Source organism: Oryzias melastigma, linkage group LG10 (genome assembly GCF_002922805.2).
Source record: "Oryzias melastigma strain HK-1 linkage group LG10, ASM292280v2, whole genome shotgun sequence".
NCBI lineage: Eukaryota > Metazoa > Chordata > Actinopteri > Beloniformes > Adrianichthyidae > Oryzias > Oryzias melastigma.
In genome coordinates, this window is record NC_050521.1 from 28640 (window position 1) to 53485 (window position 24846).

The following is a 24846-nucleotide window of genomic DNA, read 5'->3' on the forward strand; positions in this document are numbered from 1 at the left end:
AGCTAGCTTGTTACTTAATACTAGCTAAACTCCAAGGTACCCTAAAATTCCTTAGTAAACTAAACTAGTCAAAAAGGTTAGCGTGTTGCTAAAATATTAGCTAAACACAGAAATTAGCATAAAAAACCATCAGTAGTTGCCAAATTAGCCCTAAAAGCTAGCACATTGCTTAAATACTAGCTACAAATTAGAGTAAAATTCTTTTGTGAACTAAATTAGTAAAAAAAAAACTTAGCCTGTTGCTTAAATAGAAGCTGAACTCTAAATTAGCCTTTAAAAACCTTAGTAGATAACAAATTATCCAAAATCGTTAGCATGTTGCTAAAATATTAGCTAAACTCCAAAACAAGCCCCACCCAGAGATCATGGAAGAACATTGATAAGGCTGCACCCTGGAGGCAACACTTCAGCATAAACAATACAGGTAATAATACTGTTTTTACTTTTTTAATTTCATCTTAGGTATTTATTTGCTAAAAATGTTCTGCAACTGAAATGAAAAACTTGACTACAAAATCCATTTACAGCATCTCATTTGAGAAGTGAAATGTCTACTCTGATATTTTTAAGGCGTTTTAGGAGGAATAATATCTATTTACCATTAAAAATAGATGTGTATTTATACTACTTCTTCTAAAATCCTGCAGCCTCTTTAACTATGTGGACATGAGTGGAGTCTGGATGGTTTCTTGTTGAGGAGCGAGGAGTCAGCAGACAAACCCAAACATTTTTATGAAGAGCTCACAAAAAGGTTTTAGGTCCAGGCTTTTTTTGAGATTAAACTTTTGTAATATGAATAAATATTCGTATAGATTTTCTGAGCGGTGGCTCCACAGATTCTGATAGCTGTTTGAACCTGAATTTGGGGATGAAGATGCCTGCGGTCTGCGGAGTCCTCCTCCAGTGAAAGGCTGACGATGAATGAATAAATGGAGGGTAAACACAAAGACACACACACTCAGCTGCAACTTTCATCACTTTATAAAAATAATATCTATAAAAAAGTACAAAAATAGAAAAATGAGTCTCTTAAAAAGACAAAGTCACTGAGTTTAGTTCCAGGGGAACCATGATGAAGATGATGACAGTGAAGCACCGTGTTCATCCAGGCAGCATGCAGCAGTTAGCATGGGTGTGTTAGCACGCAGTGCAGACGGCGGCTGATTTAGTGGCTGAGGGGGCGGAGCTCGGCGTGTGCAGCAGGCTGACAAACAGGAAGAGGGTAGAGGTGGGCAGGTAGATACAAAGGAAGAGGACGACGTCTTCACTCAGACAGAGTACGAAGTCGCTCTGCTCCGTCAGCATCCAGTCCACCAGCACCCCCACAAGCAGGTAGTACACCTGGAACTCCTGAAGCTCCTCCCACTCTTCACCCTCAACCAGGTGTGGCCTCGCCCTCAACCCTGCGATCTCTGATGAGCTTTTCCGCCTGGTCACACCCCCTTCACCACCGCATTCACTCACCATGGGCTTCATCTCTGCCCCCTCTGACACCGCCTCCTTCACCCGGCTCCGCCCACGCTCCGCTGCTCGCCCCAGCCGCCTGCTGCTCTCCACAAACTCCTGCAGAGGACAACCAAGCAGATGAAGGTCCATGTAGCTTTCCTCTGTCAGCAGAGGAGTTCTCCTGGGATCTACCCTGGGGCCTCTTCGTGTTATCCAATTATTTTTTGATAATCTTTAAAAAATTGAAATGATTGCAATAAAAGAGAAAAAAGCTAATTTATTTGCTGCATGTTTCACTTTCAACCATTTTCACTTTTCCGCCATATATTACTGATTTATCTTGAACTATGAATCACAATTGTGTTCAGAAACTGTATGAATCCTGTATTGGGTTCTTTTTTGTCCCATTGCAAACTAAATAACTTCTAATTTGCACAGAGATGTGTCTACTCCTCTGTGAATGAATTGAACGTCCCAGGAGAACAAATCAAACGTACCCCATACGTGATGTGTTTGTTTAGGGAAGAGACAGAATTAGGAGTTAATGTTAGAGTAGCGATGATTAAAACCACAGAGACGACACTAAAATGATGAGATAAAGTTCTGACTGGTTCACATTTTCAGCTGCACCATTATGCAGCTGCTTTTATATGAGAGTTAAAGCAGCAAATACTGGACCGTAGCAGTTTTGTTTTAGCCCTGATCACAACTAGCTTCTCACCTCCTTGTACTTTGTGTCATTTTAATCAGCGGTGGGCATCCACTGTGTTAAAGAAATGCACTTTTCTTACACAATTGTGTTTAAAAATTAAAAACAAAACTTTTAAGCAGCACCATTTTTAAGATCAAGATATCAAAATTTAAAGCTTTTTAAAATGCTTTCTAAAAAAGCATCAGCTACATGCTAGCTATTTGGCTAATTTAGGATGTTTGCAGTCTTCAGGCTATTTTGGAGTTCAGCTGATATTTCAGCTACAAGCTAGCTAACTAATATTTTAGCGAGCTATCAGCTTCAGCATTTTTTGCTTTCAATTTCAGCATCTTCAGCGGCCAAATTCAGCTCGTTTGTGGGACCACTATAGATCATGTATGGATTATCTGGTGCGAGGTATTGTATGAAATTTATTAGGCCCCTGCCTTGTCAGTCAATCTCCTCGGTTCCGTGTCTTTTGTACAGAATGCATGCCGCTTACCAGAGTTACTGATCAGATCTCTGTGGTCATTCTATAATACTGGACACATTTTTCTTTGAATGTTTGAACTTTGACTTCTTTGACATTAAATGTTAATTAAAGGATGCCTCTTGATAAAATCGTTTTCATTACCAAACGTAAATTTGTTTGAACTCAATGTAATGTTTATGATGCTGTTGGCTCACCATCAAAGCTTTGTCCATGAAGAACTCCTTCCCCGGCGTGCCGTCGTTATACTTGGTATCAATGGCAAAGCACAGGAAAAGGACGTCCACCACGATCTCAAAGATGGACAGGAAGCAGTGAGCCACCAGGAAGGAGAAGAGACACACGATGATGAGCGGCAGCAGCCACTCGGTGTAATCCCGCTGGTAGTTCAGGAGGAGGACGCCAGCGAAGGCCGTCGACGTCATGATCAGGATCTGGGAAGACAAGGAGTTTAGACCGTGAGCCTCAGGTGTCATTGAAGTTGTTCCCAGATTTACAAAAACTTGACAAAATACAATGTCTTTGTCACTTAGATCTGAGTTCACCAGAATCACGTCTCACTAAATCAAGCAGAAAAGAACAACCGCATCCTGATCACCAATACAACTGAAACTCACTCTGGACTGCCATGGATTGACAAGGTCAGCACCCAATCAGCATGATCCTTAGCTAATTATTTAGTTCTCTTAATAAATATTTAGTTAAAAACTAAATATAAACAATAATAGTCCGTTTTTAGCTAAATATTTATTTAAACACTAAATATTTAGTTAAAAACTAAATATTTAGTTTTAATAGCCCTAGTGAGGCCTGTATCATCCTCCACACAACAAGCTTCCTCAGAATCCAGCAGGAAAACCTGAAGCTTCCTCACCTTGGCCAGGAAGAGCACAAAGTCTCCGATGGCGTTGATTGTGGCGACGCGCAGAGCGTTTTCCACAAGGATGACGAAGGCGTCACGTGCAGACGTGCAGAAACTGGTGCTGTTGATGGCTGTGGCTGCATATGCATTCTGGGAGGAGGAGAAGGAGAAGGAGTGACCCTGAAACCAGACCAGACCCCAGGAGACAGGCGGCCGGCGATACCTGATTGAGATAGTTGAGGCACTTCTCCAAACACCACAGACAGCAGATGCACGTCTTCAGCAGGAGGCGGGCGCACACGTTCTCCTGAGGAACAAGCAGGAGGTCATGTGATGAGGCAGAACCACAAGCACTCTGAAAGCCGTCTGGACTGAGGAACCCTCCGTACCCGTCCTTTGAGCTGGTTGTGGATGTACATGAGAATGAGTCTGGGAATCTTCACCAGCGTGATGATAAACGATCCCTTAGCCACTGTGCCAAGGTGGTACCGGACCAGCCTCAGCACCGACGACAGGATCGGTGTCACCGGGAGCCGGTTCTTGTCTCTTCAACACAAAGAGGATTTTGGAATGCAGGTCCACCAGTCGGATCAGAACTCGATTGGACTCACCTGGTAAAGTAATATGTAACCACAGCTCCAGCTACAGTCATCTGCTGGCAGGCCAGGATGAATTCACTGATCCAGACCAGACCCACGGCATGGTACCAGGTCAGGTACTGCAGAGGACCCGTCAGCCTGAACTCTGTCAGGCCTGTCTCCTCGTTCTGCTCCGGGTTCCCTGCAGAACCAGAGATATAACTGTTTAAGGATTTCCTCATTTAGTGATAAAGACAGGGAACAGGATGCAGACTCAACTTCAACAATCCACTGAAATAAAAATAAAACTCAAACAGGTTTGATTCTCCTGTTTGTGCTGTCCAGCTGAGCCAACAGAAACGGAGAATCTCTTGGTTTGGACTGATTCTATTTTTACATTTCAGCTTCTGTCACATGATCCTCTGACAAACAATGAGTAGTTTTCCATTAACAGTTTTTGTACTTGAAACTACAGTTTAATTTTAGGATTTATTTTATGATTTAGGTCTAAACAAGACAAACATTAAGAGAACAAAGGGATTAAGAGTTTGAGGGTATAAAGAGTAACGAGAGAAAACACAAAAACAGACCTTGAGACTTGTTTGAGGCTCAGTGTTAACAAACTCATACTAAACACAAATCTACACAATACACACACACGCCGTATCAGCAAACACACAAACCTCTGCGTTTTTGCAGAGGGGAGCAGACAGATATGTTCATGTGAATGCAAATATTCTGGAATGGACCATGATGGAGGATTTGAACCATCAACTGTATATAGAGAACTGGACTGAGAGACTCCTCCCCCTAGCATTCCAAACAGGAAGTACCCGCTGGCTCCAAGAAAATCCCATAGACTTTAACAGAGAAATGAACAGCTATTAATCAGTCATTACTCTGATACATTTTCAACAGGTTCTTGATAAATTATTTTCATATTTTTTTTGCAGTGCAAGTTATAAACTGACCAATCAGATCCTCCCGGGCCCGTTCTCAGTGGTAGGGGTGTGGAATTACAACAAGCTCACTCCTGATTGGTGAGAGTATTTTTTTTGTTTGATTTATACATATATGTTACAGTCACATCTATTGTAACACAATTGCCAGTGAGTATACTTTATCTTACATCCATGTTTGAAAGGTAGCAGGTTTTAAAAAGGTTCCTGACACACCTATACATGTGTCACATGTATAGGTGTGTCAGGATATACATTTGTTGAACACTCTAAAAATACATTTGTAAAATTTTAAAACTAGCTTTTAACATAATTTTGAACTAGATATATAACATTACCTGTAATAATGCTAATGTGAATGCTGTAAGCTGAATTTGGCTGCTGAAGATGCTAGTGCTGATAGCTGTAGATGCTAAAACTGATGGCTAAAACGCTGAAGTTGATAGCTGAAATCGCTGAAGCTTAAAACTGAAAATGTTGAAGCTGACAGCCTGCTAAAATATTAGCTAAATGCCAAATTATGGAATGGACCATGATGGAGGATTTGAACCATCAACTGTATATAGAGAACTGGACTGAGAGACTCCTCATAAACTTAGGTTTGACAGCTAGCATGTAGCTGAGAAAATAGCTAAACTTTAAAATGGACACAAAAAACCCTGAAAAAAGCCTTAATCATCCAAAACAGCTAGGATGTAGCTGAAATATTAACTAAACTCCAAAGTAGTCTAAAAACTGAAAAAAGCCTAAATTAGCCAAAATAGCTTGCATTTCACTGAAATATTAGCTAAACTCCAAAATGGACTAAAAATAGTGAAAAAAAACTGAAAAAAAGCCCAAAATAGCTAAAAAATGATAGCATGTAGCTGAAATATTAGTCAAACTCCAAAATAGCCTAAAATATTTTTTAGTAAATCCCAAAATAGTCAAAAAAGCTAGCAGATTGCCAATTTTTAAACTTTAAAACTGTAACTTTTTAACACAATTATGAATAATAAAAAGGCAGGAATATTATTCCAGAATAAATCAACTTAAACCTTAAATAACTTTTAATATTTTCCATAAAAATATCCAAACAGATGATTAGCTTAAAAAGATCCCCTGCCGCCCCAACAACACACACAGTAAACATATATATATATATTCCAGTGTAAGTCGATAGCTAATTGCTCCTTAGTGATACCAGCTGCTAGTGCTTATTGCCAATGATACAAACCTCTGATCACTCCTCTGACTGATCAGCTGCCTCCTCAGGCATTCTGGGTATGTCATCTATCTTTTTGTTTCTCTTAATAAACCCAATAAGCCGCTGTGCTTTTTGTTGAATATAGACCATTTACTCTCCATTTATTACTATGCACTTTCTAATCCAGTCATTCCAAATGGTGACTTCTGCTGATGATCCTTCCTGTTTGTCTCAAAAATCATCACAATTTCATCTCTTGATTCAGTATAACTGCTAACTGTTGTGTTCATTTTACACACTGATAATTTGTACTGCATAGTATCTGTAACAGCTTTTTCTTTGTCTGTGGCCTGTTGAAATGTGGTGATATCAGCTCAGTGTAAACACATTTCCCCCTGGGGTAAATAAAGTGTTCTGATTTTGATTCAACGTAAAATTATTCTCTACATTCAAGTTCTAGCGTAAAACATTTGTATTCTGAACACAAGTGATGCTGGACATTCTCTGGTATTATAACCCAACACTGAACAGAATGATTCATACACCCCCACCCCCACCTCCATATGGCCCGATGACAACATGGTGCATCTGCTCCCCGAGTGGACACCTGACGAGAGACGAGAGGCTGCAGGACAGAACTAACACTGTGATGAGGACGAGGTTGTGTGAATTTCTTCACTACTCACTACTTACTGCATTTTCATTTTGCCATTTTGTTGAGGTGTCGGAATCTAAAATGGACTCTATGCACAGAGCTGTGACGTATCTCCTGTTTCAAATAAGACCGGTTGTGACTAACTGTAAACATCGACTTTGAAAATCTCTGTGTACTATTCCTGGTATTTAGTTTTTGTTATTTCTTATACTGTGTGTTTGTTTGTTATTATGTGTATACACAATGACATCCAAAAAGGCAAAGTTTGCCTTCCTGAGACACCAAACACCCAGGACTCACAAAATGCTACCATGTACTGCATGATCATATGACATCTTGGGATGAAATGTAGCTTTGTTAGAACATTTAAAACCTTTTCAACTTTTTATGTGTAAATGAACTTTGAAGGGACTGTTGGACTACTGGTTCTGTTCTGAGTTGATGAAGTGTCTCTGCCTTCTTCATGGAGAGGTAGCGGCGTGCTAACAGTCACCTCAATGAGGTATATCACTAGAGATGACATGCTAGCTTGTTGCGTACACAAAGTTGTTCTCCATATTGGAATGGTACAGATGTCTGTTTACTGCTGTGTTACAATTGAACAAACAGATCTGAAAAACCAGAACTTTTCACTAGTAAATTATTAGTGTCAGCTGATAAAAGAGAACTTCTAGAAAACATTTGAACAAGATCTGAGTGAGTTTACTCTCAATAATGAACATTCAAGCTGATCTTGTCGTCTATTCAAAGTCAATACCAGCTTTAGACTTCACACTTTCCGTGTTTTCTGGCGTCCTGATCGAGGATGGGTGGATCCACTTGTAGAACGGGAGCCCCCAGCCCAGCGTTGCTCCCTTGCTGGGCGAATTTACCCCCCAGTGTTGCATTGTGACCGGCTTCAGCTATATAATAAGTCCAGGCCGCTGCGTGCTTTAAAGCGGGTGCCGCCCGGACCTTGCTCTCAGGGGCCGTGGATGGAGTGCTCACTGAGCCATCTCTCCCGTCTGCGGGACCATCGGCATGGCTGTGGGTGGGGACCGGCCCAGATATAACAGGCGCCAGTGATCTGTGGCAGTGTCGACTACCCACCGACCCGTTTCTGAACGCAGACTAACAGATTTGAATAAAATCACAACAAAGCATCGGTATGCATTGTGTTTCCTATATAACAATGAATTTATTTATAAAAAAGTTTGAAATGTCGTTCATTTGTACAAAAATATTTATGACATGATGTGGGAATTATTTTTCTGATGAATAGAGATCGCTACAGCGGAGCTTGCTAACTCAATAAAGCAGAGCTTGCTAGCTTAATACACCAGAGCTTGTTAGCTCACTACAGTGAAACTCGCTATAGCAAAACTTGCTAGCTGGAAACACCGGATTGCTACAGCGGATATTCCTAGCTTGCTACAGTGGAGCTCGATACACCAGAGCTTGGTACAGTAGAGTTTGATAGCTTGCTACAGTGGAGCTCACTAGCATGCTACACCATACACCGGTAGGCTGGCTAGCAAAACGAGGCAACCCACTGAGTGTCCACTTAAGCTACCACAGAAACTGTAGACAAACCAAATGGGGGCCCATATTTTCTGCCACTTTTAAACCATATGGGGCCCGCTTGGCCTTGCTGACTGGGTTTAACACTGAAACAATCTGCACAATCTTTTGTGGGTGTCTGTGTTTGACTGACCACTTGTTCCCAGGAAGAGCAGGACCAGGATCCAGTAGATCCAGAAGAGTAGCAGAGCCAGGAAGGTGACGAAGGGCTGCAGGGTGAGGAGGGGGAGGTGGATGAAGACCTTTCCTGCCACGTGGAACAGAGCGATGGTGAGCGCCACCCGCTTCCTCATGAACAGCATCAGCAGCAGCAGGATGATCTGGACACAGACACAGACTCAGTTCTGCAGCCGAGCGCCCGTAGGGGTTTCCTGCTGTTCAGTCGTACGTACGGTAAAGACGGTGGCGGACACGGCGTACACCAGCAGTGCCTGCCCGCTGTCAGCGCTAAGCTCCGCCTTCATCTCCTCCTTCGCCTCCTTCGGTAGTTTGGGGGACGTGTCGTTGCCGTACAGCCGGTGGTCAATGTAGAGCCACCAGAGAACTCCAGTCCCCGCTGATGCACAAAAACAGACAGGTCACATGACATGACTCAATGGGTTGCCATTACACAGGAAGTGACCTCACCTAGGGATCCAAGGACGACCAGCGATGTGAGGATCCAGACGAGGACAGCCGAGATGTACCGGATGATCACCATGAGGATCATGGAGAGAGCTGGAGGTCAGAGTAAAGGACAGCATGACGCCTTTGCCCTCTGAGGTCACAGGAAATGACATCACACCTCATTTGATGTTCTCACCCAGAGCGAGAACACACAGTCCGATAATGATCTCTTTACTGGCGGCGACGCCGGCGATCAGGCGATGCAGGACGCTGCTGTCCCCCACAAACGTCACCACGGCCTCCGCAAACTTGGCGTAACATGAGACGTCCACCGGGGTGCAGCGGTTAAACACCGGCAGAGGCTTACTGAGGAATGAGACACGGAGACACTGAGAGATGGACAGACGATGGACTGGATGTCCAGAAGAGGACAGGTGTGGGCGTACCTGGGTGGAACAGGAAGCTTAGGACATTTATCGATCCTCTCCGGGAGACTGGGATATTTGTGAGCGGCTAACTCGTAAGAACACAACTCCGATCCTGAAACAAGAACACACTAACAAGGTCAGCTCAAAACCATCATCACAAACTGTTATCGCAGGGGTGGAGGTTCTGCTGGTTCTGGTGTCAGTCAGTGACAGGCCTCAGGTCCAACACCTGAATTCTGTCCTGTATCAAGTAGAGCTGCCACGATTAGTCAACTAATCGAAGTCTAATCAACTATAAAATAGTTAGTGATTAATTTAATAGCTGATTAGTCGTTACTTTATATTGTATGGAGTCAGAGTGTAGTAAAGTAGAAAGTTATAATGGTATTCTGTTAGCTTTTTGGATTATTTTGGAATTTATTAGGGTTTTTTGGGATATTTTCGAGTTTAGCTAATATTTTAGCTACATGTTAGCTATTTTGGCTAATTTCAGATTTTTCCATTTTTTTGGAGTTTAGCTAATATTTCAGCTGCATGCTAGCTAATTAAGGATTTTTTTTTTAGTTTTTTAGGCTATTTTGGAGTTTAGCAGCAGCTCAGTGATTAAAGTCGCTGGTGGGCAACTTTAAAAGACTTTAAAAGCCGAAGAGTTGATGAGAGCTGGAGACACGCGTCTGCTCGTCGTGACCCGGAACCGGAAAATCTTTCGAAAAAGTTGAAAGTTACTTTATGGACTATTTTGGCATTTATTAATTTTTTTTAGACTATTTTGGATTTCAGCTAATATTTCAGCTACATGCTAGTTATTTTGACTAATTATGGATTTTTTCAGTTTTTTTTTTAAATATTTTTGAGTTTAGCTAATATTTCAGCTACATGCTAGTTATTTTGACTAATTAAGGATTTTTTCAGTTTTTTTTTTTTAATATTTTGGAATTTAGCTAATATTCCAGCTACATGCTTGCTATTTTGGCTAATTTAGGAATATCTGTTTTTTAGGCTATTTTGGAGTTTAGCTAATATTTCAGCTGCATGCTAGCTCTTTTGGCTAATTTAGGCTAGTTTGGCATTTAACTAATATTTTAGTTCGCTATCAGCTTCAGCGTTTTCAGCTATCAGCACTAGCATCTTTAATGGCCAAATTCAGCTTACAGCATTCACACTAGCATTTTCGCAAGTAATGTTATTTATATCTAGTTTTTATTTAGTCAAAAGCTAATGACAGTTAAGATGTGTGCTTTACATCCAGTTTACTCATGACCTCATGAGTTGACTAGTAAAATAATCGTTTGTGGAAGCACTAGTCTCAAAACGGTGACAGCAACTGAGGTCACCTGACCCGGTCCTCCTTGTCTACAGTTAACAGTGAGGCTCAGACCACCAAATGGCACCAGCTATACATCTGACATTAATGCAGCCTTTGTTACTATACGCTCTGAGCACGCTCGGTTCTGTGTGACCTGCAGACAATCCGTCACCAGGGTGACGTGATGGCGAGCGTGCAGACAGCTGCTTGCTTCCTCTCTGAGACGAGGCTTGACATACAATAAATGACTCTTCACCTTCATATTTCCCATCAGCCCTCATTCTGTGTGGTGGTGAGCTCACCGTTGACCATGCCGAATCTCTTCAGGTCCTGGTAGGTCTTCAGCTCCTCCGCGGGACACAGGGACACACACAGAGCCACGGACTTGATTTTCCTCTGAACAATGTCGATGTTGCAGGGATCCAGGAAGAAGACGAACCTGCGGGAAGTAGAAACACACAAATGCACTCAAGACACCAAACACTGAGATGTTTGAGGTGGGTTTGACAAATCAGTTCATTAAATTCTATACTTAGAAGATACAACATCCATTTATAAAATTAAGGGTTTTTTTTGGTTATGCTTCCACTTTTATTGTAAGAACCCACAATTGTATTAGTAAAAGTTGCTTTTTATTAGAAACTTGCAAAGTAAATCAAATTGAATCATAAACTTGGCAAGGAGACCCAGCTGTGAGGAAACGATCAGCCTGCAGGGACAGTTTTGCACAGGGAGCTGAAGAAAGATCTTCAGTAAACTCAAACCTGAGTCCCAAAAGCTGAAACAGAGCAGATCGAACTGTGGTTCCCCTGAAAGCTTCTCTGAAGCAGAGCTCTGTTCAGCACAGCTTGACCTACTTTCAGACACAGAGAGCCACTAAAGTCACGGGATGCTGTGGAGCGAAAAAAGAAAACCTTAAAAACCCTAATAATTGATGTGACACAATCCCTTTTATATTCTACCATAAATTAGTAATCCTTTGTTTATTTGTGATAAATCTTGTGTAACATCAGTTTTCTATATTTGTTTTAATGTTTCTCATATTGTTATGGCATCACACAGTTTAAATAAATCAAAAAAATTAGTGTTGGACGAAAATGAGACTCTTCTTTTCATGTCTCAGGTCACTTTTAGGAGATGCTCTGTGGGACTTCTCCAACCATTCGGCATCAAACAGGAATCTCAAAGTTAAGTCGAAACAGTTCTTGGGGGAGAAAATGAAAAAAAACAATAATTTTTGATCAGAAACTGTTTTAAAAGCTATGATTAGATCCTTTAAAAACATAAATTTTCAGTAAAAAGCTAACTAAACGTTGCAGGCTTTAGGGCAGCTGAGCCTCAAAATGTTACCTGATGAATGAGTAGATATAGTACAACAGTAGTGGACCAAGTGCAGAGCCCTGAGGTTCACCAAAGCTGACTGTGTGAGAGGAAGGCCCTTCATCTACAGTTCTCTCTGCACTGTTTTCAGAGAGATCACTGTTTTAAGCTGACTCAGGAGTTTCTTCATCCTCACCAGCAGAGAGAGCTGGTAACAGGGTAGGGTGGTGGATCTGGAGGACCAGGGTCGGGCAGCTCTGGTCTACACAAACAAACTGAAACCACTCATAATAATGTGATCCGAAGCAGCTTGATGCAGTTGAATGTTCATTTCCATCTCTGTTTGAGTCATTGACCTGTGAGTCAAACACAGTCGCTGCAGTCCAAATAAAATATTCACACAGCAGATCCTCTAGATCTCAGCCGAGCAGAAAAGTAGCTCTGAAATCTCCTCTCTATTTTTTATCACCTGCAGGTGGAGCTGCTGGTAAAAATAGACTGTGTGTGTGTTTGTGTGCGTGCTTAAGCAGCTCTGTTGATGACTCAGAGCTTTCTGTCAGCATATTAAAGTCTCCCGCAGGACTCTGAAAGCTCCGTGTGTTCAGGTTCCAGATCCACACGACTGTAAAGTTGCTTTGGTGCAACAACACGACAGTGAGATTGTGTTGTCATCTGACATTATGTGCAGTTTACTTGTTTTCAACAGTTCAGCTGGAACCAGAGTTCTTCATTATCACTTTCTCCGTGGCTGAAATCCAGCCCTAAAAATGTCCCAAAAATCTCTGGAAAACAACTAAGCGATGCTCACTGGATTGCCTAATATAAACCACAATGCATTACACGATTTGTCATTTGGAAAAAAAAAATCAAAGTACTTTTTTTAATAAGCTTTCTTCATCAGAACACATTAGATTCATAAATAGTATTCTAAAATGTTCACATTAATTATGATTTTACGTCGACAAATGGGTGATGTCATATTTAGCATTCTAAAAAACAAACAAAAAAAGTAGGGCTGGGCTGATGAAATCGAATCGTTTCTGGAAATGATACCCAGCCCTAAAAAACAGTAGAGAACATGGTGTCTGAAATGCAATAAAATTCAGGGAACTACATAGATTTTTGGTAGTTTGGGAGTTAGGAGGGAATTCAGCCCTGGCCAAATACAGCAGCCTGTTCTTTGTCATTAATTCCACTGATGTTGCCTGAGTTTAATATGGCACACGTGTCAAAGTCAAGGCCCGGGGGCCGAATCCGGCCCTCCGGGTAATTCTATCCGGCCCTCCAGATCATTTTATTTTATTATTATTAATGACCCGATGTTATCTTGCCTCATTTCTAACTTGTATAATTTTGACAAAATATATTTTTATGGTAAAATATTCAAAGTTATTTAAGGTTTAAGTTGATTTATTCTGGAATAATATTCCTGCCTTTTTATTATTCATATTTATGTTAAAAAGTTACAGTTTCAAAGTTTTAAAAATGTAGTTTTAGAGTGTTTAACAAATGTTTATCCTGTTTGTCTTTCAGTCTCAGACAGAGAAGCAGCAGAAATGAGAGGGTAACATTACAAATTCATAATTTACTCAAAAATAAAAAGAGAATATATTTTGCATGAACAGAACCAAAGGATTGAGTAACAGTGTTTGAAGATATCAGCAAAAATCAAATAATTTTTTGTATAAATCAGTGGTGTGAAACTCAATCGCACAAGAGGCCAAAATTAAAAACACATTTAGATCGCGGGCCGAACAGGATAAACATTCATTGAGCATTCTAAAACAACATTTTTAAACTGTAAAACTGTAAGTTTTTAACATAATTATGAACTAGATATATAGCATTACCTGTGATAATACTAGTGTGAATGCTGTAAGATGAATTTGGCTGCTGAAGATGCTGAAACTGATAGTTAAAAACACAGAATCTGATAGCCAACTAAAATGTAAGTTAAATGCCAAATTAGCCTAAAATACAAAAAAAATGTAGCAAAAATAGTCAGTGTGTAGCTGAAATATTAGTTTATCTCCTAATTAAGCTAAACAATCTTAGTAAATGCCAAAATAGTCCAAAAGGTTAGCAGAATGCCAATTTTTAAAACTTTAAAACTGTAACTTTTTAACATAATTATGATTAATAAAAAGGCAGGAATATTATTCCAGAATAAATCAACTTAAACCTTAAATAACTTTTAATATTTTAACTCTCCATGAAAATATATTTTGTCAAAATTATACAAGTTAGAAATGAGCACAAGATAACATCGGGTCATTAATAACAATAAAATAAAATGATCTGGAGGGCCGGATCCGGCTTTGACATGTGTTATAAGAGTTAAAGTGAACCCGGATTAATCTAAGCTCAAACTTTCTCTACAGTGAGGACTCCTGTTCATCCACAGACACCTGCAGTGCAGGCCGTACAGACACTCACTTCCTGTCGGTGTGGTCGAGGCCGCTCAGCCGCACGCCTTCGATCAGCTCGTTGCGTTGGCCGCAGGTGTTGCCGTAGCTGTCATATCCGAAAACGAGGCGAGCGGCGCCGCCGGTGACGATGGTGAAGCCGCAGATGCTGCCCTGCAGGACGAACAGACGAGCCTCAGCGTTAAGAGGAACCAGGGAGATCATTCATGAGTCAGAACTTCAGAAACCACCAGTGCCACCTCAGAGGTTCACCTGAATCTAAGAATCGTAGGAACACCGACACCAAAGTCGGCTTTTTGTTTTGTTTCTTCACTCTTCATCAAAGTTTTATGCTTCTATTTCTGCCCTCCGTTCAGCTGCATCCTCAAACTGCATCCCACCAATCAGATCATTTGTTTGAGCAGCTGTGACTCAATGATTTACACCTAATTCACGTTCTCCCACTCTTGTCCTCAGCTCCTCTGGGAGACCCATTCGACCAATCAGGTTCTACTTCCTGTTGGCATCTGAACGTCAGACATTTTTTTCAAGAGACGTTTATGAGACAAACTGAACGTTCAGAACGAGCTGAATGATTCAGTGAGTGTAAAAAAATCTGCAAATCCATTCAGTTTCTATCAGGTCAATCATGATGATGGTTTTTAGTTTTTCGAGTGCAGCCAAAATGAATATTTTTTTTTGAGCTGTCATTTCTTCCTAATGCTGCAGACCGGTTCCTCCTGCAGAAAGTTGCAGGGACGTCTGTTTAAAGGTCCACTCCAACTATATTTTGATACATCATAAAATCGTCCCCAGTGGTCTCTTTAAGTTAAATCAAAAAGGACATAGTTTCTGCAGAGCAGAAGTTCTGGATGCAAAAATAACCCAACTTTGATATTCCACAATCTCTCTGTTTCCACTCTCTCCCTCTAGCTTACAGCCTCTCACAAAGCTAGGCTAACATTAGCATAGCAAGAGAATTATCTGAGCTGTCCAGTTTACAGTTCAGATGCCAGCTCAGACGAGGATAAGGAAGGCATTTATGCAGAAGGCTCACACTCCAGGCCTCGAGGGCCAACCAACCTGACATTGAAGCTCCTTACTGGCTAAACACACCTGATCCAGGTAATCACCAGCAGATAAGGCTTCTGGAAAACCAGCAGGAGGCCGGCCCTGGAGGCCTTGAGTTACTGGATCTGTTTGTCTGGATGGATCAGAACTGGAGCGGAGCAGGAAGACAGCTGCTGCATCCCAAACCAGAGCTTTTTCAGACCTCAGGTTTTCATCTGATCCATCACGGATTGAATAAAGGAATGCTCAGAAACGCAGTTTTAACCTTAAGTTCTTTTATACATGTCGTCCATGCTTTAAGAACATTTTAAAAACAACATTTTCACTGGAGTGGATCTTTAAAGTTAAAGTTCACTTCATTGTGACACTTTTGCTCTTTGAAGCTCTTCCTTTCTGTAATTTATAACTAACAGATTGACCTTTAAACCTTGTGCTATCCTGGGGTTGTGTCCGAACCCCCCCATCACTATATAGTGCATTCGCCATTTTTACTGCTGTCCGAATCTACTAAATCCAAAATCGAGTGCACTCGAAATTTCCCAGAAGTCTAGCATGCATCGATGCTCACTAGACTGGCAGATATAGACCACAATGCATTGTGGCACAATTATTTCAACAAAAAAGTGTTTAAATGTAATATTTAAATAAAACTTCAACATTTTCACCATCAGAACAAAGTGGAGTCATAAATAAATGTTATGAAATGTTCGTATTTATTCGATTTTCACTTTGCAAAATCGGTGAAATCCTGTCAGGTGTTTAGAAAAAGGAAAGAAAACTAGTGAGCATTGTGTCGGAATTATCTTTAAAATCCAGAGTACTATGTAGTCCTGCACTATATAGTTATTTAGTAGTTAGGAATTATGGGGGGTTACTTTGGGAGTGGGGTCATATCATGTGTTTGAGTGGGCGTGGTGCTCCGAGAAGGGGCCGTGTCTAACATTGTGACCCGACAGACCCAACAGCCTATCACATTCAGCGGTTTTCTTTTCCTCAGCAACTGCAGAGCCACAGAAAATCCTCCTCTGCCGTTAAACTGAAAATAGCAAACTCACTGCTTTGTTTTGTCACAAAGAAGAACTTTGTTCTCCAGCCTGGTCTGTAGGAACAGAATGTTTCTGTTCTGGTTCAAACCAGCCTTTAAAATACCGGCCTTGAAGAGAGGGTGACTGGTTCAAATCTCTCAACCAGCAGGTCAGGTTCAATGGGGTCTGATATTGTTAGAACTCTGAACACAGGTGAGTCCTCTGCACAGGTGTGAATGTGAACAGGGTGTATTTAAAAACAGTGTTTGTTTGGACCCCAACTATTTATATTAAAGATAAAAAAAAAGATTTACACAAACATTGTTTTTTACAATTCCTGTCTCAAATTTGAAAACTGAATCCCATAATTTTTTTAAAGGCATTTTAATGTAATGGAATATTTAACTAGGTCAAAGGTCGGCAACCTTTAACGATAAAAGAGCCATTTGGTTTTTGTTTTTTTACTGATCAAAACCAAGATGAGCCACATAGTTTTACTTCAATCTTTAGGTAGTTGGATTTGCATTCATGACTTTCTTTCTTTTAATAATAAATGAGAATTATGTTCATTTTTTGCACAAACAAAAGCAAAAAAATAAAAAGAACCTGGCATCTCTCAAAATGTGATTTTTTTTACATTTGACAGAAGCTCAAATAACTTAATTTCAAAATAAAAGACACACTGTGCAAAACAGGATCATCTGCAGCTCTGGACAGATAGTAACCAATGTTGTTCAGCATTAGATAATTAGTGTTTTTAACTCATAAAAGATCAACATTTTTACCAAAGTTTTTCTTTCTATATAAAATCTGTTCATTCTGGAGGTAGAGTTGAACAAACTAGACGTCTTCAGGTCAACAGGATGTAAAAACCTACAGAGTTTATCATCTATGTGAACCTCAGACATCAGTTTATACATTTAACTCATCTAAATTAAATAAATGATAATTAAGTAATCCTTACTTTAAAAAAGTGCTATTTTGTTTGTCTTTTATTAATCTTTTTGGTTCTTTTTCCTCTCTTTGTCCTCAGCAGTCTTACACTGCTGGGTTTTGTTATTTTAGTTTGGGGTTGGACCTTGGTAGTCTTAGTTTGTTTATTTGTTTTCTTTAGGTATGTTAGACTCCTGAACTAGGTGAAGACATATTTTTTAGTGATGCAGAAAAAGTTTTCTATTGACTCTCAGGAAACAAAAACATCACAACAGATACTTATTTTAACCATATAAAGTATGATGAGAGTACTTAGAAGTTCAGCAGCCTTTTCTGCTCTGATCCTTTTGTATATAAATAAATAAAATTGAGAACAATCCTTTTAAACGTCTTCTCAAAGTACTTCTACTACGACTAAGATGAACAAAAAAAACGTGGAAACAGTAAAACACCTGGACAGCCTCACACATCAAACACGCTACTACCACACACTTGAGAGTGATTCCACCCACACGAGTACTTTAAAAGTATTTACTGCAGAGTGGCACCAATATATGAATCTTCACTCTCTTTTACTGTAGTCCTACATGTAAGCCAATAAATCAGAGGGCCTAAAACTTAATAAAAGCTTCAGAATGAAACTCTGTCCACCAGATGTATTGCAGTACTACAGTAAGATTCTGAATAGGCATTGGGTTTCATGGTATAACTCACTAAATCTGTGTGTGTTGGCTTTAATTCATCAAAGTCTCACTCCGATCATCTTCAGATCTGTTGTAAAAGCCTTCCCAGTGATCAAGTAATCAAAATCTAAAAACCTGTGTCCAGCTCAGGCGAGGAAAACAAAGAAACAAAGACGTTCATGGATTTATTTGTCTACAATACATCAGAAAGAAGCGCAGCAGAAGACTTACTGTAGTAGCTTCTGCGTCATGTCTAGTAGGGCTGGGTATCGATTATAATTTCCAGGAACAATTTGATTTGATTCACAAGAGACTGAATCAATTCGATTCAGATTTTTTTCTGATTCTTCAATTCAATTCCTTTTTGAGTTTACACATTTATACACATTTGTTTAGAATTACATTAATAATCTACGGTATGATCTAAATATATTTATATTAATCTGATCCAGTTCACATACTGTAAATGTATCAGTGAAATAATGAGATTGTTAATATCATCCAGTGTTACATGGATTCTCTAAAGGAGAAGTTCTAACTAAAATGTTCAGATCATTAACATTGTAAACATTGTTCTGCTTCTCCTGGAGGACATTTCAGTTTGGCCACTAGGTGGCGATCACACTATAGCTGTACACCTTATTCCAGAAGAATAAAGTATGAGGAAAAAACGATGTTTTAAACCACAAATAGTTACTTTAAAAAATATTTCCTTAAAAGAGCCTAGAAAATTAATACCTGTGAGTTTATAAAGATGTTCATTAAGACATCAACGTTTGTTTATGTTGACTGAGCGTTAGCATTAGCCGTCCTATTGGAAATCCCATAAAACGTTAGCATCAAGCTAGTGGACTTTAACTTTATGTGCTAAATCGATTCATGTCTTTTATGAATCAATTATCGATCTATTGAGCTTAAATCGATTAATTGATTTTATTAACTCTACTAGCTAGAAGCTTTTTTAAACAGTATTCTTCATCTGCTCGTTACTCACAACAATTTAATGAATAAATACTCAGAAATGTCTTTATGCATGTCCTCCATCATCAGAAAAATGCCATAAAAACATAATTTTGATTGGAGCGGGTCTTTAATGTAAAACACTGAAGTAGATCAGCTTATTATTGTGTGGTGCAGCTGAGATATTTGTGTTTACTGCTGTCTTACAACTGAGGCCAATGAGAGTGACTGTTGGGGTTTGAACCATGATTGGTTGATCAATCCTTTCACCCCTATTACCTTTGAACAGTCCTTTTTGTGGTACTGTTCCAGTACTGTAAATAATCATGTTGGGCTGTAGTACTGTTGTAGTATAGTGTACAATGGGGCAGTATTGTTTAAGTATTGGCACTAGAGAAGTATAATTACTGTAGTAGTACTGTAGTACAGTGGTGTGAGAGTGAGTGGTGCTGATGCAGCAGTTCTGGTTACCATGCCGACGCAGAAGACGGTGAAGAGCAGGAACCAGGGCAGGTCTGTGCAGCTGCGGTCCTCCAGCGGTCTCCATTCTCTCTTTGTCCTCTGAAACACACACGCACACGCACAGTCAGCAAACCCGGGCCTGCTGGACCGAGCCGAGCTGGACCGGGCCGGGCCAAGCAGCCTCCCCCGGCCTGTTGGGTCGGCCGGGCTCGGTGTCATCCCGAACCCCGCTCGGTTCCAGCTGGGTCGGCTGTTTACGTGCAGCTCCCCGGGGAGATAATGGGATTAGAGGAGAGCTGCTGGCTGTAATCCCCGCTCGGCCTCCTCCCATCACCGGGGACGGTTTGCCTCTCACGGTTAGAACCGTAAACACGCGGCGCTGAAGGACACACGGAAAGGAGGACCGTACCGAGCCTAGCCGAGCAGAACCGGGCCGCGCTTACCTCCGAGCTACCGCAGCATCCCATTGCAGTCAGGGTGGACGTGCCCGGAGCTTCACGGAGCCTCACGGAGCTTCACGGCGCTTCACGGAGCCTCCGCTCAGCGGCGGCGGGTCTGGGGCTCGGTGGGGAGAGGGGGTGAGGGGAGGTCCCGGAGCGGAGACGGTCCAGACGGTCAGACTGCGCGCTCCGGCTCGCTGAGCATTCTCCCGTCGGAGGCTCCTCCAGGTGCCGTGCTCAGCGGGGATTAAAGGCCGAGGATTTGTCCGCCACACTTCCTGGTGGGCCGTCAGGTGCAGCGGCCATCCATCTCATTGCGCGTGCGCAGTGACCGGCCGCAGATGCAGGCTGCAGTACGGTGGAGGAGGCGCTGTTTCTACCGCGGGTTCTGCATCATGACCGTTATAGGGAAGCCCAATGAGGCAAATCTCTTTGTGATTTTGGGCTATATAAATAAAATTGAATTGAATTGAATTGAATTGAATTGAATTGAAGCCTCGTTGACCGCGCAGAGGGCTTTCTGGGGCTCCACAATCAGTGTTTTCTATCATCATATATGGAGGATCAGAAGAGCCAAAAGAAATAAATATATATACACCTTTAAATCATTCATTAAATAAATGTGCCAATAATTATTTGCAATTGGCATGGATAAATAAAAGTTGAAATCAACAAATAAAAGTTGAAATATATCTGGCATTAAAATCTTAAAATAGCATATCTAAATATTTCAAGACATATTTAATTATTTCATGGCCCAGTATGGGCTAAAAGAGACAAATTGAAATAAATATATTTAATATAAAATATTCACATAAATGTGTCATTAATTATTTAAAATTGGTGTTAAATAAATTCAAGTGGAAATCAATAAAGAAAATAGCATTTGAAAAGCACATTTAAATATTTCATGATATATTTAATTATTTCATCGCCCATTATGGGCTAAAAGAGACAAATTGAAATAAATATATATATTATAAAATATTCACATAAATGTGTCATTAATTATTTAAAATTGATGTTCAATAAATTCAAGTGGAAATCAATAACTACATGTTTAAATATGTGGCACTAAAATAGAATTCAAAAAGCACATTTAAATATTTCATGATATATTTCATTATTTCATGGCGCAGTGTGGGCTGGAAGAGAACATTTTAAGTAAATATATTTAATATGAAATAATTAAATAAATGCGTCATTAATTATTTAAACTTGGCTTTAAATAAATAAAAGTTGAAATCAACAAATAAATGTTTAAATATATATATATATAATATATATATATTTAATTATTCCATGGCCCAGGTGGGCTGGAAGAGACTAATTTAAAGAAGTATATTTAAAATTTCATGGCACCTGACGCTGAAGCTATTAGCTGAAAACACTGAAGCTGATTGCCAGCTAAACTCTTAGTAAATCCCAAAATAGTCCAAAAAGGTAACAGAATGCCAATTTTTAAAACTGAAAAAAGCCTAAATTGGCCAAAACAGCTAGCATGTAGCTGCAATTTCATCTAAACTCCAAAGTAGCCTAAAACTCTTAATAAATGCCAAAATAGTCCAAAAGGTAGCAGAATACTAATTTTTAAAACTTTAAGACCATAGCTTTTTAACTTAATTATGAACTAGATTTAGCATTACCTGTGACAATGCTAAATTGAATACTGTAAGCTGAATTTCCCCACTGAATATGCTAGTTCTGATAGCTGAAGATGCTGAAAATGAGAGCTAAAAATGCCGAAATTAATGGCTGAAAAGAGCTGAAGCTGATAGCCAGCTAAAATAATAGTTAAATGTCAAATTAGCCTAAAAAACCTTGAAGAAAAAAAAAAAGAACAGCTACAGTGTAACCGAAAAAATAGATAAACTTCAAAATAGCCTAAAAAACTGAAAAAGCCTAAATTTGCTAAAAGAGCTAGAGTGTAAATATTAGCTAAACTCCAAAACAGGCTAAAAAAAAACCAAAGAAAAGCCCAAATTGGATAAAACTACTAGCATGTAGCTGAAATATTAGCTAAGCTCCAAAATAGCCAAAAAATCTTAGTTAATGAAAAAATAGTCCAAAAGGCTAGCAGAATATTAATTTTTAAAACTCCAAAACTTTTAACATAATAGAAAGGCGTGAATATTACTCCAGAATCCGGCCCCCGGGCCTTGACTTTGACACATGTGTCATAGTGGATCAAACACCTCAGCATCACTTTGGATGAAAGATGCTCTGAAGTTTATACCAAAACACCCCAAACACCACCTGGTCAGGATCAAGTCCCACTGACCCCTGAACATGATTGATCCAAACGTGGTCTGTCTGCACAAACCAGCCACTAAAATGATGAATTCACATAAAAAAATAAGGAAGTGAGAGTCAAACCTCCAGTAAAAACAGCAGAGTGAAACACAAACGTCATGACTCCAACAGACAATCATGAGGAAACTTATCCAGTTTATGTTTCAGAGACTAAATCAGGTGAGGGCAGACACAAAGAAGAAACAAAGTTTACAAAAGTTGTAAACAGTTGCCATACTTATCTGAAAAATATCGTACTTTTACAAAAGGCATTTGTTCTACGGCCACAAATTCTGTTTATGATGCACCTGGTGACCCATTCTTTTCAAAACAACAGCTGTTAAACATTTATGATATCAATATTCATTTTTCTGTATTGATCAATCAGGGGAAATAATCAAACAATTTCCAAAACTATTCAGCTCAGCTCCAAAAGCCACGCCCCCTCAGAGGACGTTTTGGAAACAGAGGCTTCAGATCATCATGAAAAATTACTTTTTAGGACATTTAGGTTATGGCATTTTGATTAATAACTTCATAATATAAATCAAAACACTAATGAGAATGTTTTTTAATGAAAATAAAATGTCATGGGGGACGTTTAAGAAAAATAGATGCATGAACGTCTTTGTTTTCCTCGTCTGAGCTGGAATCTGGATCTAAACTGTACAGCTGGATAGCTCCAACAATGCTCACCATTTCTGTTGCACCTCTGATGTTTGCTGCGTGTCTGCAGATCTGCAGTGGTGACAAACGGGAGCAGAAAACAGTCATCCAGCACTGCTGTGGCATTGAAGCCAGGTCTTTGTCTCACTCCTTCATCAGGACAGAGCTCTGTTCATCTCCACCAGTCACCATGTACAGTACAGAGCGACACACACAGTGTTCAGACATGTAACCCTGCTGCCCCACAGGACACACAGAGTCCTAAACTGCAGTGGAATCACTGAAAGGTAATCAATAATACGCAATAAATACGCTGTAATTGTCTCCGATCCACCAGCGTTCTGCATTCTGATTGGCTGTTGTGTTGCTAAATAACCTAATAGGGTTGTTTTACATGTTTAAAAAGGGGACTAACTATCTGCTGAGTTATTTTAACTTAAAACTTTTAAAAAAATTACATATATCAGGTTAAAATCAAACTACTATAACTCACAAAAAAACATTATTGCTCTAAAAAGTAACCCAAAAATATATACAAACATGAATATTACAAGAATTTGGTAAAAACAAATCATATAAAATGTTTTTAAGAGTGTAAAGTTTATAGATTAGATTATTTATTTATTTATTTATTTTAACAAAATAAATGTCTTCTTTGACTTCCTGTTTTACTTTGTAGATTTTTACAGCCTTCAGTATTTTTAAAAACCTTCTAACAATGAGCACAAATTAATTCTGTTATTCACCTCTTCCGTACAACAAGAAAAGCACAGATAAGCTGAATTTGTTTTGAATAAATTGAGGGAAAGGGTTTCACTAAACCAGAGGTCTGCAACCTTTAACACCAAAAGAGAATTTGGTCAAAATTCTTACAAACTAAAACCCATCAAATCCCACTAAATCAATTAGAAAATACACTTTATTTATGCTTATGTGCCCAGTAAGCATACAGATATGTACAATAATTGTGATATTTTTCTTTAAAATAACAACTTTAGCTTTTTTTCCTTTTGACAGCAGCACATAAAAATTTATTTCAATATAAAATACAAACTAAGATCTTCCTGTTGCAGCAGTTTTACTTATTAAAAATTAGAGAATACCAAGTCAGGCATGCCACTTTCTATCATTAAGACAACAACTTACTGATTAGAACATGTGCTTAACCTAACTAACACAAAATTTACTCAAATTGTTATAATTTTTCTTACAGGCGAAGAGCCACATTGGAAGGATAGAAGAGTCCCATGTGGCTCCGGAGCCTCAGGTTCCAGAGCCCTGCACTAAATTATTTTAAATATTGTCTTGTCAAAACATGAGTTAACTCACACATAACTCTACCAAATACTGTTAATGCTTTTTTAAATTCAAGTCACAAGTTTACGCTTCAAGGATGACCATCTTTACCTGATTATCCATCGATCCGTTTGAGTTTATTCAGTTTGCAGAGATACGTGAACTGCTCAATTTAGACTTTACTAATATAAAAATGTTTTGTTCCATTGGTCTGTTCAAATTTTTGTTCAATCTTCTAAATCTGGAGAATCTGTTCAAATAGCACAATATATTTTTATTTCTGCCACTCAGGAAAGAAGAATGTCAACATGGACTTTTTATTTCAGTATAGGTTAATGTGTGGAGAATAGTACTGTTACAAACAATTATTTTAATAGTCGACTAATCGGGTCATGCATAAAGTGGATGCAATGCACACATCTTAATCATCATTAGCTTTAAACTAACAAAAAACTATATTCAAAAAAACATTACCTCTGATAATACTAGTGTAAATGTTGTAAGCCGAATTTGTCAGCTGAAGATG

At 39.5% G+C, this 24846-nt stretch overlaps 1 protein-coding gene across 4 annotated transcripts in view; it reads right to left on the reverse strand.

Annotated features, from left to right (window-relative positions):
- Window positions 1-24846, reverse strand: part of slc44a1b (solute carrier family 44 member 1b) — a 34034-nt gene that overhangs the window by 5943 nt on the left and 3245 nt on the right. For 2 of the 4 annotated variants that reach the window (XM_024283181.2, XM_024283182.2), the window contains exons 2-15: window positions 19636-19725; window positions 14524-14666; window positions 11070-11206; window positions 9480-9573; window positions 9230-9399; window positions 9055-9144; window positions 8820-8983; window positions 8561-8747; window positions 4101-4269; window positions 3879-4035; window positions 3713-3796; window positions 3502-3639; window positions 2825-3061; window positions 1465-1563 (exon numbers count right to left, since the gene is read on the reverse strand). In XM_024283181.2, coding sequence (XP_024138949.1) covers window positions 1465-1563; window positions 2825-3061; window positions 3502-3639; window positions 3713-3796; window positions 3879-4035; window positions 4101-4269; window positions 8561-8747; window positions 8820-8983; window positions 9055-9144; window positions 9230-9399; window positions 9480-9573; window positions 11070-11206; window positions 14524-14666; window positions 19636-19725 — 1959 coding nt within the window. Of the gene's footprint in view, window positions 1-142; window positions 1564-2824; window positions 3062-3501; window positions 3640-3712; window positions 3797-3878; window positions 4036-4100; window positions 4270-8560; window positions 8748-8819; window positions 8984-9054; window positions 9145-9229; window positions 9400-9479; window positions 9574-11069; window positions 11207-14523; window positions 14667-19635; window positions 19726-20069; window positions 20453-24846 lie in introns of those variants that run through there. The other 2 variants (XM_024283180.2, XM_024283179.2) reach the window with 2 other exon arrangements.